Raw genomic sequence first — 13,117 nt, 5'->3', positions numbered from 1 at the left:
TGTCCACTAGAGGTCAGAATAGGACTATATTGCTTCGGCTGAAAATAAGACAAATCTGAGAATGTTCACATATAGATATAAATGTATTATTGTTTTAATGCCTTTTATCTTGTTCTTTTGAGGATGCTCCTTGTGTACAATAGACTTCTCATCTTTTTTGGCTCATCTAATTTGTACAAACATAAGGAGCACTCGTTTGATACCCGAGGTTTTCATCCCTCTGCAGATACATTGCAAAAAGGACTAGGTGCAAAAACAAACAACACTGGCATTCTCTCCCTTGTACACACACTATTTCACAATAAAGGTTGAAAATAAGCAAAGATACAGGTTACAACTAAAATAAATTCCATTAGATATAAACTATTTCAGTGTGCATTTGGTGTAAATATTCTATCTAGTGAGACGCACAGACACAGAGCTGACGGACATAATAAGTATGAATTAGAAAAGCACATATATCCAAACAAAGCATTTCACATCACTGCAGCCATTTCTGTTCAACAGTTGAACCAAAGCCACTTATATCATTTTTGTAAACGTGCAAAACTCAATATGCTTGAGACGTTACAGTTCACGTGTGAACGAGCACTTTAAAACAGTATGTTGATATTCACATCTCTTCGCCAAGCACAGACACATCACAGAAGCAACGCGTGTTAATGATAAAGCTCTCATCAAGGAGTAAAAAAGCTGATTGCTTGCAGCCATAAAACTAGAGGGAGGGGTTCAGAAAACACCCTGTACAAAACAGACCCCCCCCCCCCCCCCCCCCCCCCCCCCGCAGAGGTTCATCTGATGCTTCAAACGTGCACACCTCCATGCCAAATAGAGATCCTAAATACAATAAAGTCATATGCATGGCGCCTTGGGATCCGTAATACAGCATATATGTGGACACAGTCTCCAAAGCGTGAGAAGTAACTGTGTTGTCCGTGTTTTTATTATAGTAAAGGCTGCAGGATGAAGGGTTCTTCGTTGCATTTCCAGGTATAGAACACATTAGCTTCTTGTTGATTAACAGTGGTAGAAAACAGAGTTGAGATGGACATAATGAAAAGGGGTCAACTCAACTCGCCAAAGAGATTCACGTGGCACTTAAAAAGTTACAGAGGGTATGATAACTGTCAGTGGCTCCTCTGGATGGCACGTCCTACAGCTGTGGTGCTTTAAGCGTTGCAGGATACACTGTGGTTAATGTCCCCGTTGATTCCAACACAGATGCTGTTGCTCACTTTATTGGGAGAGTCGCAGACTGTATCATTGAGCATGTCATACGTTGTTTCGTTAGGCATGTCGTCGGTGGTGTCGCTGGATGTGTCCTGGGCTCCGTCATTGGCTGGCTCTTTACGTGTGGGGGGACATGGTGACTTTCCTGTGGGCCTGTTCTGTGGTGAAGCAGAGTTGCATGAGAGACAGAGGAGAGAGGAGCAGGTCCAGAGGCCCTGGGTCATGCTGGAGGAGAAGAGCCTCCGACACGGGTGACAGAACTGGTAGAAGACCAGCATGAAGAAGATGGCGATGCCGTAGGCGAGCAGCAGCAGCAGCACCAGCAGCGGGGCACAGATGAAGTTGTACACCTCAGTTTTATACATGAACCACAGCAGGAGCAGCGAGGCGTTCTCCACAAAACGCAGCACGTAGTACACGGCCATGCGGTACCAGTTCTGGGACTTATTGATGAGGTCCGGGTCGCAGAGCTTCACCTGCACAGCGGACCAGCAGAACATGTTGATGCCGGCATAGAGGAAGGTGAGCAGGCAGAGCACGATGGTGGTTCCCACCCTGGTCAGAGTTTTCTCTATATTCTCAGGGAACGGAGAGTGGCTCAGCCAGAACAGGATCCAGGGGTAGAAGAAGAACACTATGAAGTTGAGCAGAACCACAGGGAGGATCCAGAGCTGCAGCACAGAGCTGAACAGAACCAGCACCACCACCCGACTGGCGATCTCAAAGCTCCTCCACAGGAAAATGCACATATAAGCCACGGGCCGGACGTCCACTTCATAGTCATCGTATTTGATCTTAATAGCCAGGATGTTGCAGCGCAGCGCTCCGTACACGATGGACAGGAGCGAGATCACCATCAGCGTGCCTGGTAGTGAAGAGACAGAAATATCAAGACAAAATATGAGTTTCACTGATTACCATTACATGCATCGTGTCAGAGGAGTAGCCTACTACTATTTTTGGTAAAAGATATGAAGAGATAATACCTGAAAATTACACAGATGTCTATAAATACATTTACAAATCTTCAGTGAGAAGTATTCAAAATATGATAATACAGTTTACAAACACACAAATTCAGCAGAAAACCTTTATACCATATTTTGACATGTTCGTTATTTTTATCACACCTTGTTATTGCACCTCTCTTATTTAGAGTCTATAGAGGTTTCTCAATACTCAAATTTCCCCTCCTCGACTCCTCGGTCCTCCGGTAGTGACCCGAAAATGAATTTCAGCGCGCTTCAGATGCGGCGGACAGACGGGTCTCAGTTGGTTTGGTGTCCTCTGCTTACTTTTAATACTTGTAAATACAACTTTTGGCCCGTCATTTCAATTCCCCATTTCAGCGACCAGAGAGAGGAGGGGGGGGGGATATATCCAGTCTCTGATTGTGTTACGTTATTATGAGAGTGCTCTCATACTTGTTTGATTCTGAAATTGTATATATTTATATAAATATATTTGTGTGTGTGTGTCCGCATCTGTAGCCTGTTATTGTCTCATTATACCGCACTCTCAATGAATCAAAGTAAATATATAAGTCGTCATGAACACATCTGTCCATCAGACAGAGGGCTGCTGTGCCTCCTGTCACCATTAATGGACGTCTCTTTAAAATGACCGCTCAGAGGAGAGGAGTTCTCATTTCTCTAACCACCTGCTGCTTCCCCTCCTCTCTCCTCGGTTCGCCTCCTCAGTCCTCCGCTCGCATCTCCTGTGGGCGGGACTAAGTCTCGAGGATAGGAGTCGAGGAGGGGACATTTAAGAATTGAGAAACCTCTTATGTATGCCTGTACATACAAAAAGGCAATGATTCTGTTTCAAGAAGTCTTTCAAATAAATGTTTATGGTCAAAAGACCTTAATTGTTTTCTCAGCTTGTCTTTACGTGATATATAAACAAGGTGTATTTAAATAACCATGCCCAGTGTATTCACTGAAGAACAAACAATCTCCTGATGGTAGAAACATTCACACTAGTTTTGCTTGTAGTCTCTCCTGTTTTTCACATTACAAGTCTTATTTCAGACACGTTTCCATTGTGACATATGGGGGAGAATATCACAAATGTATATATTCCAAAGATTAAGTAAAGTAAATATGAGACTCTAGTTGATTCAGTCTCTTTAGTATAACATTAACTCTTAATGTGTCCATGTGCAGAGAATAGGGATCGAAACAAAAAGAGACAATTTGGGACTAAAAGACTGAAACTGTGGATGAATGATTCTACTCATAAAAATAGCTTCATATTAGCTTTGGATAAACTAAAACAGGACTGTGGAGCACCATCACTGAAAACCCATCCTTAAGGTAGCTTTTACTTGCTCATATGACTAGGAGGAATGATTATAATGTACATATGGGCTTTGGTGACGCTCTCCTTTAAAAAGACCTTCAAGCTCCCATTCATCAAATGGAGGCCGTTAAACCGGTCAGCGTGAAATAGAAGTGTCAGACCGCCGGAGCAGAGGAAGTACGATTTATGTAATTATAACATATTTTATCTTGTCCTTGTTCGACGACCAGATGTCCTGGTGTGACTTTGTGTGAACTCTTACTAAATCTCTCAGAAGGGAAATAAAAGCTGGCTGCTACACAGAGTTGGACAGCCAGTTCTGCAGCGACTGGCTGAGGGAAACACCATATGTGCCATCCTAGGTATCAGAGAGGCGGTTACATAACACCACTTTGACTCATGAAAACACCATCCTCTTAAGTCAAACATGGCACTTAGCTGATCAGCCCACACGGTGAAGTGGATTGATGTAACGCATGGCCAGACAATTAAAATGTGACACATTAAAGTACACGCTTCCTCACCTCTCCCGATGGACACCCCCTGCTGCAGGGCGCAGATGTAGAGCTGCAGGGTGAGCTGGGGGGCCGACCCCAGGAAGGCCTGAATGACAGAGGAGCGGACGAAGGCTGCCCGGTGTGTGAACAGCTTCCCCTCCGCCTGCCCCACCTGCCGCTCCACCTCCTCAGACTGACCCCCGCGAGGTATCTGCTTCTTCCTGGTGATGCTGACATACGGCTCCTCCACACGGCCCACACTGCCATAAATACAGAACGCCTCCAGACACCTGCGGGAGCAACGCAAGAGGGAGAGCATTCAGAGAGGCAGAATGAACGAGGACACACAGCACAGCTCAGGATTAATAGTCCTCCTGCAGGTATTTATCATAAACCAGTGTAGGATAGAAAGGCACAAAGTCAATCATATAACTACAATGAGGGAAACATGATCTCATTAAAATAGTTATTCAAATGTATACATTTTTGAAAAATATGATAATACTACTGTTTACAAACAGACTTGTTCTTGAACCTCTCTTATTTAGAGTCGATGTATGCCTGTAAATCACAATAAAGTCAATAATTCTGTCTCAAAAAGTCTTTCAAATCCATTTTTATGGTCAACAGACATTCATTGTTTTCTTGTCTCTACTTGATATACAAACAACGTTTCTTTAAATAATCCTGCTCAGTGTATTCACTGAAGATTAGACAATTCCTTAGGGTTGAATCAACATGCAGGTGCTCCTAGAAACATTCACACTAGCGGTCATCTCTCCTCCTTTTCACGTTGGCCATTGGAAATCTTATTTCTAACATGTTGTGAACTATGGGGGAGAAATGTAATTTCTGACATTTAGGTACAGTTTGTTTAATGTAATTTATAATAGATGCTGATCAAACAGAGTGTTCCTCATAGACAGTCAATTGCTTACGGCTCAATGACAGCAAATCAACTATTTTACTTAAACTCTGGAAAACATCTGAAATACTCTCAGTACAGCTTCAGCCAGATTACTCGTAGAGTACCCTGCAGCAGTAGATAATTGAGTTAGCACTGAAGGATAATAGTATTTATTTAAGATAATTTGGCTTCCCTGGAAGACGTCCATCAAACAGCTCTTTAAAGGGAGGAGGGTGGTTTAGTGGGCAGAGATGCACTTGTATTTATTTATTCATCTATTCATTTCCAATCTTTCTGTGTTTGTTTTCCTTGGTTACATAACCTTAACCATGTCAATCGTTTGTTCATTTTAGTTATTTTGTTTATATTTTGCATTCTGTTGCACTGAATCTATTCATTATTGACTAATGTTTACTTTTTTTGTATATGTGTTTTGGTCCGTAAAATATTAGAAAATGGTAAAACAATGGCCGTCACAGTTTCCAAGAGCACAAGTCGATTCCGCATTCTGGAAGAACACCAGTCCATAACCAAAATATAAATCTACAAAAACTCACATTTGGGGAGCTGGAAAATGAAATGTCTTGTCACGGTAACATGTTTAAACTATTAATGGATTTGATGAATTACTCCCTTTAATGGACTCAGCTCTTGGTGCTTTAGTTATGAAGTTCAATAGAGCTCCATGCATTATTGATGGATTCAGAACTAGCCTAGTAAGACTGGAGGGGATCGTTAACAGGTATTATCAATCGTTATTATCTATTGGTACATGTACGCCAGCAATTAGCTCTCTGTCAGGGTAAGTCAGGTCGAGGTGAGTTCAAGGCAATACAACAGTGAGGGAGGAGGATTTACACCCAGGGGTGCTGCGGGACAGACTGCTGCATCAGCTGGAGTGACACGCATCAGTGACTTGATTCAATAATATAAATAAATAAAAGTGGAAAGGTTTTGAGTGAGTCAGCAGCTTTTCAGATGTTAAAGAAAATACCAAAATCCCATTCAAGGATGAAGAGATAGAAATCAGTCACACGCTGCGTTTCTGCTGACCTCAGCATGCTGTAGAGAAGATGTGTCTCTTAAGATGGAGTGGGTGCAAACAACAGACAGATATCGTATCTCACAGTAGCTGCCAGCTATTTATTTCAATTTAACACTAGATCAGTTTCTACTTGCAGGTAAAGATGTCACTCGAAGTAAATCATGACCCAACTGTAGAGTTTCCTTCAGGTCAAAAAAAGGTTTAAAGCATCTAAAATCTGTTTGTTTTTTTGGCCCTCACAGTTTGGTACACCCTCACAGTTCATATTTGAGTTTTCAGCAGCAGAAGACAGTTGTTTTCAGTAAGAAAGCTCTGAAAACGTTATATGATCTGCTCTGCCAAAAACAGCAGGGAGACACAATTAGAGACTAGCTTCTGAACGTAGTGGGGCAATAGACAGCAAAAGAGAGAGAAACCCGAAACAGAGAATACATGATTATTGGGCTAACATTCCCCAGGTGGCTACAAACACCACTTCCAAGGAACAATAATGTTGCTCCATAACAGCTTGATGTATAAATCAGCAACCGCTGCTAACATTTTCACCACATCATCTTAAATGTTGCCATGTCAGCGATGACTTAACATCTTGTTACTAGTGACAAAAGACTTCCCATATTGCTTGTTGAAATATCTTTTAGGACTTCAAAAAAGACTATGCATTGAATAACTATAAGGGAACTCAGCACAGACCTACGCCCAAGACCATTTCCACAAGGGAAATACTGCCTCTATCCGCCCCATGCTTTGGACCCACTCCAACATGTCATGGGCTCTTCCCTGAACCATGCTTCACCCTTCCACCAAGCTTCATGACAATCTGGCTCCTTAGAGGACATAATGTGTGTCTCATATGTTTTCCACAAAGTACAAATGTTTTATACCTTCATTAAAAACGTGATTAATTAAATATTACAACTGTAATTGCTGGACTCACAATGTTGCCTACCTCCCAGAAATGTTTAATCCCAGACTTGGTGCACACATATCTCTTTTGTTAGTTTCATTTTAAACTAATTGGCTGTTAAGTTAGGTTTGATGTCAAAAGTCACGTCATGCTCGTAGTTGTCTTGACCTCAGATTTGATATGATCCTAGTTTAAAACTCTGCACATACATAACCCTGCAATGGTACTTAAGACTATAGTAATTATAAGCTAAATGTATTTGTGAGTGCAGGGAGACTTTAAAAGGCTAAAGTACATTTACTTTGCGTTTCTTTTGTACATGGCAAGAAATGTACTTTCAGTATTGTCCACTTCTGTTTAGAGCTGTAAAAGAAGAAGTGATCACACTTGAAAAACATACACTTATAAGGAACTACAATAAGATATCTAATTACTTAAGGAACTTACTTAAGCACTGCTGGTATGGCCCTTAATGATAGGGAATGTGTATATGTTAGAAGAAGTGTTGTTTTGGGCGGAATAGAAGAGGAAGTGCAGCTGTCGGACAACATTTCCCTCCCTGGTTGTGTTGTTGGAGATAAGGAGCCGGCAGCGACATGTGCTATTCTTAGTTCTGCTCTTCACTAAAGAAAGATGTCTGAACATTTATCTTCTGAAAAACACTCGAGGGGAAGCAGGCAGACGGGTCAGACTGCAGGGAGTCAACATGCTGCGAGTGACGTGTGTTCAACTGGTCCTCCAGGGGAATACAACTAACGTAAAAAACTCAAATATGAATATTTAGATATAACCGTCTCTATCAGTTGCTAAGTTTGTACTCGGCAGATCTTAATGAGGTGTTAAACCAGAAGTGCAACTAACAATCCAAATATTGAATTTATGATAATAAGAACAGAGAAAAGCTGCACACTTTACATTTTAGCTTGACTAACTGAGTTAAATGATCATTAATAAACTGAATGTACTATTCCCATGGTATGTAAAATGTCTGAAACTAGTAAAAACTGATTGCTAAAAGCCAAAATGTTTACAGTCAAACAGCTTGTTTTGTCCAGTAATAAAGGAAATATACACATTTAAAACATGTTTTGTTTTTAACAAACGAAAAATCCAGCTTTTGAATAGTGACAGCATCTTTGCACCATGTATTACAATGTTAACTTAAAAAATGGGATTTCCTCTTGAGAACTATTATTTGAACCTACTAATAACTGGACTCTCTTCTGTGTTTTGCCCAGGCATTGGTTATGCATTTTGTCTTTGTATCAATTCCTATCAGGAATTATACACATATAGATCAAACTAGTTTGGTGACTTGCTCTTTGTCATGTTGTCCATTGACGCCTTCTTTCACTAAAATAAAGTGTATGGGAGCTAAAAAGTTTCCCATTTTGTATTCATCTACTTTTTATCTTTACTCGGCATCCAATGTTTTGTTTGTGATCTTGATGTTAACTGCTGCCATATGCCATCCTTTTTTGTACTCAATCACACCTACATTTTCAATAAATCTACTGAAAAATGGCTTTGCATCGGGGCTGCATCCAACAATTATTTTGTCACTTGACTCCTTGACATCCAAAACGAAGCAAATTCTTACACATGAAAAGCTGACGGTCTCTTGAAAATGCACTCAAATTATTTATCTTAAGAAGGAGAAAAAATATATATAAGCCAAGTGTCGGCAAATCGACAGATCAGTTTACTTTACAGAAGATGAGATGGGTTTTCATCCAGTTATTTCTACATCAGGCAGGATTAGGCTCCTATAGCTGAGGCAGATGGTCCATCCAAGTCAGGCCATGGCTTACACCATGTATATATATATATATATATATATATATATATATATACAGGGTTGGGAGGGTTACTTTGTAAATGTAATCAGTTACTGATTACTGATTACATGGCTCGGAAAGTAATCCGAATACAGTTACAGTTACGTGTCTTAAAAAAGTAACGTAATCAGATTACTTTTAGATTACTTTTGGATTACTTTCTTTTTCCATCACAGATGGGTATGTTTTGGTGTACAGGAGACACAAAAAGCAAAAGGAATGTGTTTTTACTGTTTTAATGGCTTATCAAGAGCACAACTGAAACACAACATCTGAAACGATGTAACAACATAATTAACTTTTTGGGGATGCAGTTTGGGATGTGAGGAGTGAGGGACACGGCTTAGAACGAGCGTGTCGCCTTCTGTCCTGCCAGTGTTGGCAGGACATGAATTAAAATGTCAAACTCGGACTTTTACATTTTAAGGACATTACGGCCAGGGGTGTGGAGCTATATTTGTTTAAGCACCGGATTGGCAAAACAGGAGAGTGTGTGCACCAGTCTGCCTTGATCTATGAATTCATGTCCGTGACACTCACAGTATCTGCTGCCCGCAGCTGTTTTATAGAAGGAACACCTCTTTCACTTCATGAAATCTCTGCAGCACCAGGAGGCAGCGGGAGGGTTAACACAGCCTCTGAGAAGACGAGCACGCAGTGCCTTTCACGCACCGCCTTCACTGTGTTTACCTTCAGAAATAATCATTAGTAAGGCTAAAGAAAGAGCGACCGCAGGCTGATGTGTTTTAACCACACACACCCGATTTAAACGCAGACTTGTGTTCCTCCATGTTTCGCTGTTATTGTTTCACTGAGCGGACCCGCGATTCTTTTTCAAACGCTTTTTGGTCCATCTGCGGCGGTAAAAGGTTTTGTGGGCTGTGATGATTCGGCTGTACCTTTAGTAATGAATATTAAATGTTGTGAGGAAATCTTTCCACCAATAATTCCAATAAGTAATCCAAAATGTATTCACTTCAGGTTTACGAAAGTAACTGTAATCAGATTACTCGTTTTTCAAATGTAACGTGAGCTGAATACAGTTACTTGATTTTTGTATTCTGATTACGTAACGCCGTTACATGTATTCCGTTACAACCCAACCCTGTGTATATATATATATATATATATATATATATATATATATATATATATATATATATATATATATATATATCAGGGTTTCCGTTAGCCGGTAATTACCGGTTTTTAGCTGGTAAAATGTATTAAAAACCTGCCGGTCAAAATGTCTGGTAATAATTAGGGATGCTCCGATAGATCGGCCACCGGTCATTATCGGCCGATATTCACTGTTAATAGTTTGATCGGTGCTCTCTATAAAGGCCGATCAGGAGAGCTGGATCTGATCGATATGGACATAAACGCGAGTGAAGTATAACCAGACGCGAGAGAGAGATCAGATCAGCTGCTGAGTCTCACAGAGACACGCAGCTCTGCATAATCACCTGAAGCCCCGCCCACTGTTTAGCGAGCTGCATGAGAAACTGACGGGCTGTCAGGAGAGAGAGGGAGGGAGAGAGAGAGGAAAAGAGAGGATCCGTTTCTCCCGTGTGATTATTCAAAGTTAATGTAAACTTTTGAATAATGTACTTTGCTACATAACTCTTATTATTATTATTGAAATATGACCGGTAAGTTTCAAATGTATCCGGTAAAATAAATTCTGCCCGGACATTTGACCGGCGAGAAAAAATCCTAGCGGAAACCCTTCTTCCTCATGTGTGATTCAATGTCCCTTCAGACAGAGCAGCCATGCATAAATCAGACCCAGCTGAGGATGATTAAACTGTGTAGGGGGAGGAGGAGATCTTATTGAAAGGAGCCTACAAAACAGTGGTGGCTGCCAGCTGTGTGGCTATGCAGGTACATCGACAGGAATATTGATCAGCGTTTTATTTCCCAACTATATCGCACACACATCCACTGCATCAGCATACAGGCAGACAAAAGGCCGAATAAATGAAAACAACAGCATGTGCGAAAGCATTAATCAAACCGTCTGTTAACAGCTTATGTGCAAACAGGCCGGGCTGGTTTTTAACCACACAAATTACGCATGGACACCTAGATGTTTGGTCACGTGACACGATGATTAGGGCCACCATGGCATCTTCATGAAAGAGAAATAAACAAGGCAGCCCTGACCTGACGATGGGTCCGAGCTGCAGGATGTGCAGTAGCAGCACGAGCGGTCTGTCCCGGCCCAGGTCCCGGTGGATGAAGGTGAGGGTTAGCTGCACGAGCACGGACGGCACGAGCGTGAAGAGGAGCGTGAGCCCCTGCCAGATCTGGTCCCCGGCGGAGCGGTACGTGGAGCTGAGGTACAGCGCTGCCGTGGTCTCAGCTGTGAACAGTGACACCGACACAAAGATGGAGCTGGGGAGGCGCATCCTCACTCACTCCGCCATCTGGGGGACGCGGCTTGGCTCGGGGTCCGCGCGGCCATACCGGGCTCCCTGCCGGGCGGTCAGTGGATCTCCGGCCGGAGGTGTTGATCCAGTCAGGCTCCCGCCGCTGAACTGCAGAGTTGAGGAATGCAGGATGTTTTCACACGCAGCTGTTGTCCCGCAGAGAGTCTGCAGGGGGCGCCCGTAAGTAAGAAGAGACGCCCTGCAGACAGTATGTGTTTACTGTGCCTCAGACACTCGATCGTTGTTTTTTACTCATCAGACAATATTTATTTTTACGGTTACAGAGACCCTATTTCCAATATTTGCATTGTGTTTTACTTGCTATACTTGGTTACTTCACTAATGGTGTGTTCAGGAGCATCGAAAAGCTGTATCTTATCAGTCAGACTGTGTTTTAAAACGTGTTCCTTCATATTCTGCATTTTCTCAATTTATTAAAATATAATGGTGCAATATGATATTGTTAAATAATGGTTATGTCATTCTTGTTCTATATGTAAAATGTTTCAATGAAGGACACTTTTCTCCTTTAATTGTAAAGCTCTTAGACTTAGACCAATGAATTCAGATTTTTAGATTATATTTTTGTTCCTTCTTTCCCCCAAATAACATGTTCCCAAATATTGCTAAAACTGGGAAACCCGTTCCATAAACTTGCTCAAAATAACTTAATAAGTTGTTCCAGTAACAGATATATTTGCGAAGGTGTTGACAAGCTGCTGAATTAATTATATTAAAAATCACCTGTGAAAAATCAATAAAAAAAGTCCTACATAAGAAATATTACACGGTACTCTAGTATCTATTCACATAAACCACACAACTAAAATACACAAAAGTAATCCTCACACCAATGTATTGGTTTACTCTTGTAAAAGGTTTAACTTGTAGCAACACATTAGCTACAGACAGCTAGAGTATTTGCTAGCTTAATTAGCAGTTAATCTACAGTAGAAAACGTTTGGTTAATTGGGTGCAATCCTGTTGGGTTAACTCATTACAAGAACAAATGTTTTTCCAAGAAATCAAAACTTTTCCTTTTTCTCTCAGATTTCAGCTCAGCGTCTTGACCAGCAGATGCCGACAGAAGCCTGCAGTCTTCTGTCGGACTGCAGGCTTCTGTCCATGGTGCTGAAAGAAACGTATTTAGTAAACAAATGCAATCAATTGATTTAATCTAAATGGGAGTTTTTTTAAATGTAGCCCAATTACTTAATAGCATTTCAGGGCTCATTTGCGGTATAGTTTACAGTGTTTCCATTTTCTGCTACTTATCTGCTTCTGTACGTTTAGAAAATACGTCATCTTAACCCACTATATGTATCTGACAGATGTAGTTACTTTGCATATTAAGATGATACATTAACATTTGAATATTTTTCAAAATACAACACATGAAATTGGACAATCTACTAATGTCATAAATGATAATACGTCAAACTCCAGGGACGAGTACGAGTCCTTTTACTTTGATACTTTAAGTTCATTTCTTTATTATTTGTACTTGTTGTAACCTGTAACCATGCACTGTGCCAGATGTTTTTCTATGTTGGCAAGAATAACCTATATTCCAGCCTCTTCGCAGATTTGAAGTTTTACCAACCAAAACACACAATAATTTCCTAGTGTAAAACATGATTCATTGCTGTTTTTTTAACCCCAAGCACATGAAATATACAGATGTATGTGTTGTATGTTTTCCTTACTCAGGTCACACTGTGGGTCAATTCCAAAATGTAATTATCTTAGTCAAGGTAGTGTGAAAGAGGTTTAGAATCACCTTTTAACTTGAAATGAGATTTATTTTCCCCAATCACAAAGACATAATGCAGATGGAAATACGATGAATGCCAGTGCAGATGTCAGCTTTAGACTATAACTAATTGAATTTCTGACCATTTAAAAGGGAAATGAATGCAAATTGAACAAAGACTTTTCTATGGGTTTATTTTGAAATGGA

At 40.9% G+C, this 13,117-nt stretch overlaps 1 protein-coding gene across 1 annotated transcript; it reads right to left on the bottom strand.

Moving 5' to 3' along the window:
• Positions 1 to 64: 64 nt before the first annotated feature.
• xk (X-linked Kx blood group (McLeod syndrome)) lies at positions 65 to 11,310 on the bottom strand. Its single transcript, XM_034232384.1, has 3 exons — positions 10,892 to 11,310; positions 4,056 to 4,318; positions 65 to 2,095 (listed from the first exon to the last, which is right to left on the bottom strand). Exons 1-3 carry the CDS (start codon positions 11,134 to 11,136, stop codon positions 1,170 to 1,172), a joined length of 1,434 nt encoding a protein of 477 aa, XP_034088275.1. The 5' UTR covers positions 11,137 to 11,310; the 3' UTR covers positions 65 to 1,169.
• Positions 11,311 to 13,117: the final 1,807 nt, after the last annotated feature.

The sequence above is a fragment of the Gymnodraco acuticeps genome, unplaced genomic scaffold (assembly GCF_902827175.1).
Source record: "Gymnodraco acuticeps unplaced genomic scaffold, fGymAcu1.1, whole genome shotgun sequence".
Lineage (NCBI taxonomy): Eukaryota > Metazoa > Chordata > Actinopteri > Perciformes > Bathydraconidae > Gymnodraco > Gymnodraco acuticeps.
Note: the sequence above shows the minus strand (reverse complement) of the source record. Positions and strands in the feature narration are given on the sequence as shown.

Bases quoted from the DNA above. Each gene is read 5' to 3' on its own strand.
- xk (XM_034232384.1), bottom strand. From the start codon at position 11,136: ATGCGCCTCCCCAGCTCCATCTTTGTGTCGGTGTCACTGTTCACAGCT. The intron at 4,319-10,891 runs GTCAGGGCTGCC...TTGCTCCCGCAG, and splicing joins CAGCTCGGACCCATCGTCAG to GTGTCTGGAGGCGTTCTGTA. The intron at 2,096-4,055 runs GTGAGGAAGCGT...CTTCACTACCAG, and splicing joins GGGGGTGTCCATCGGGAGAG to GCACGCTGATGGTGATCTCG.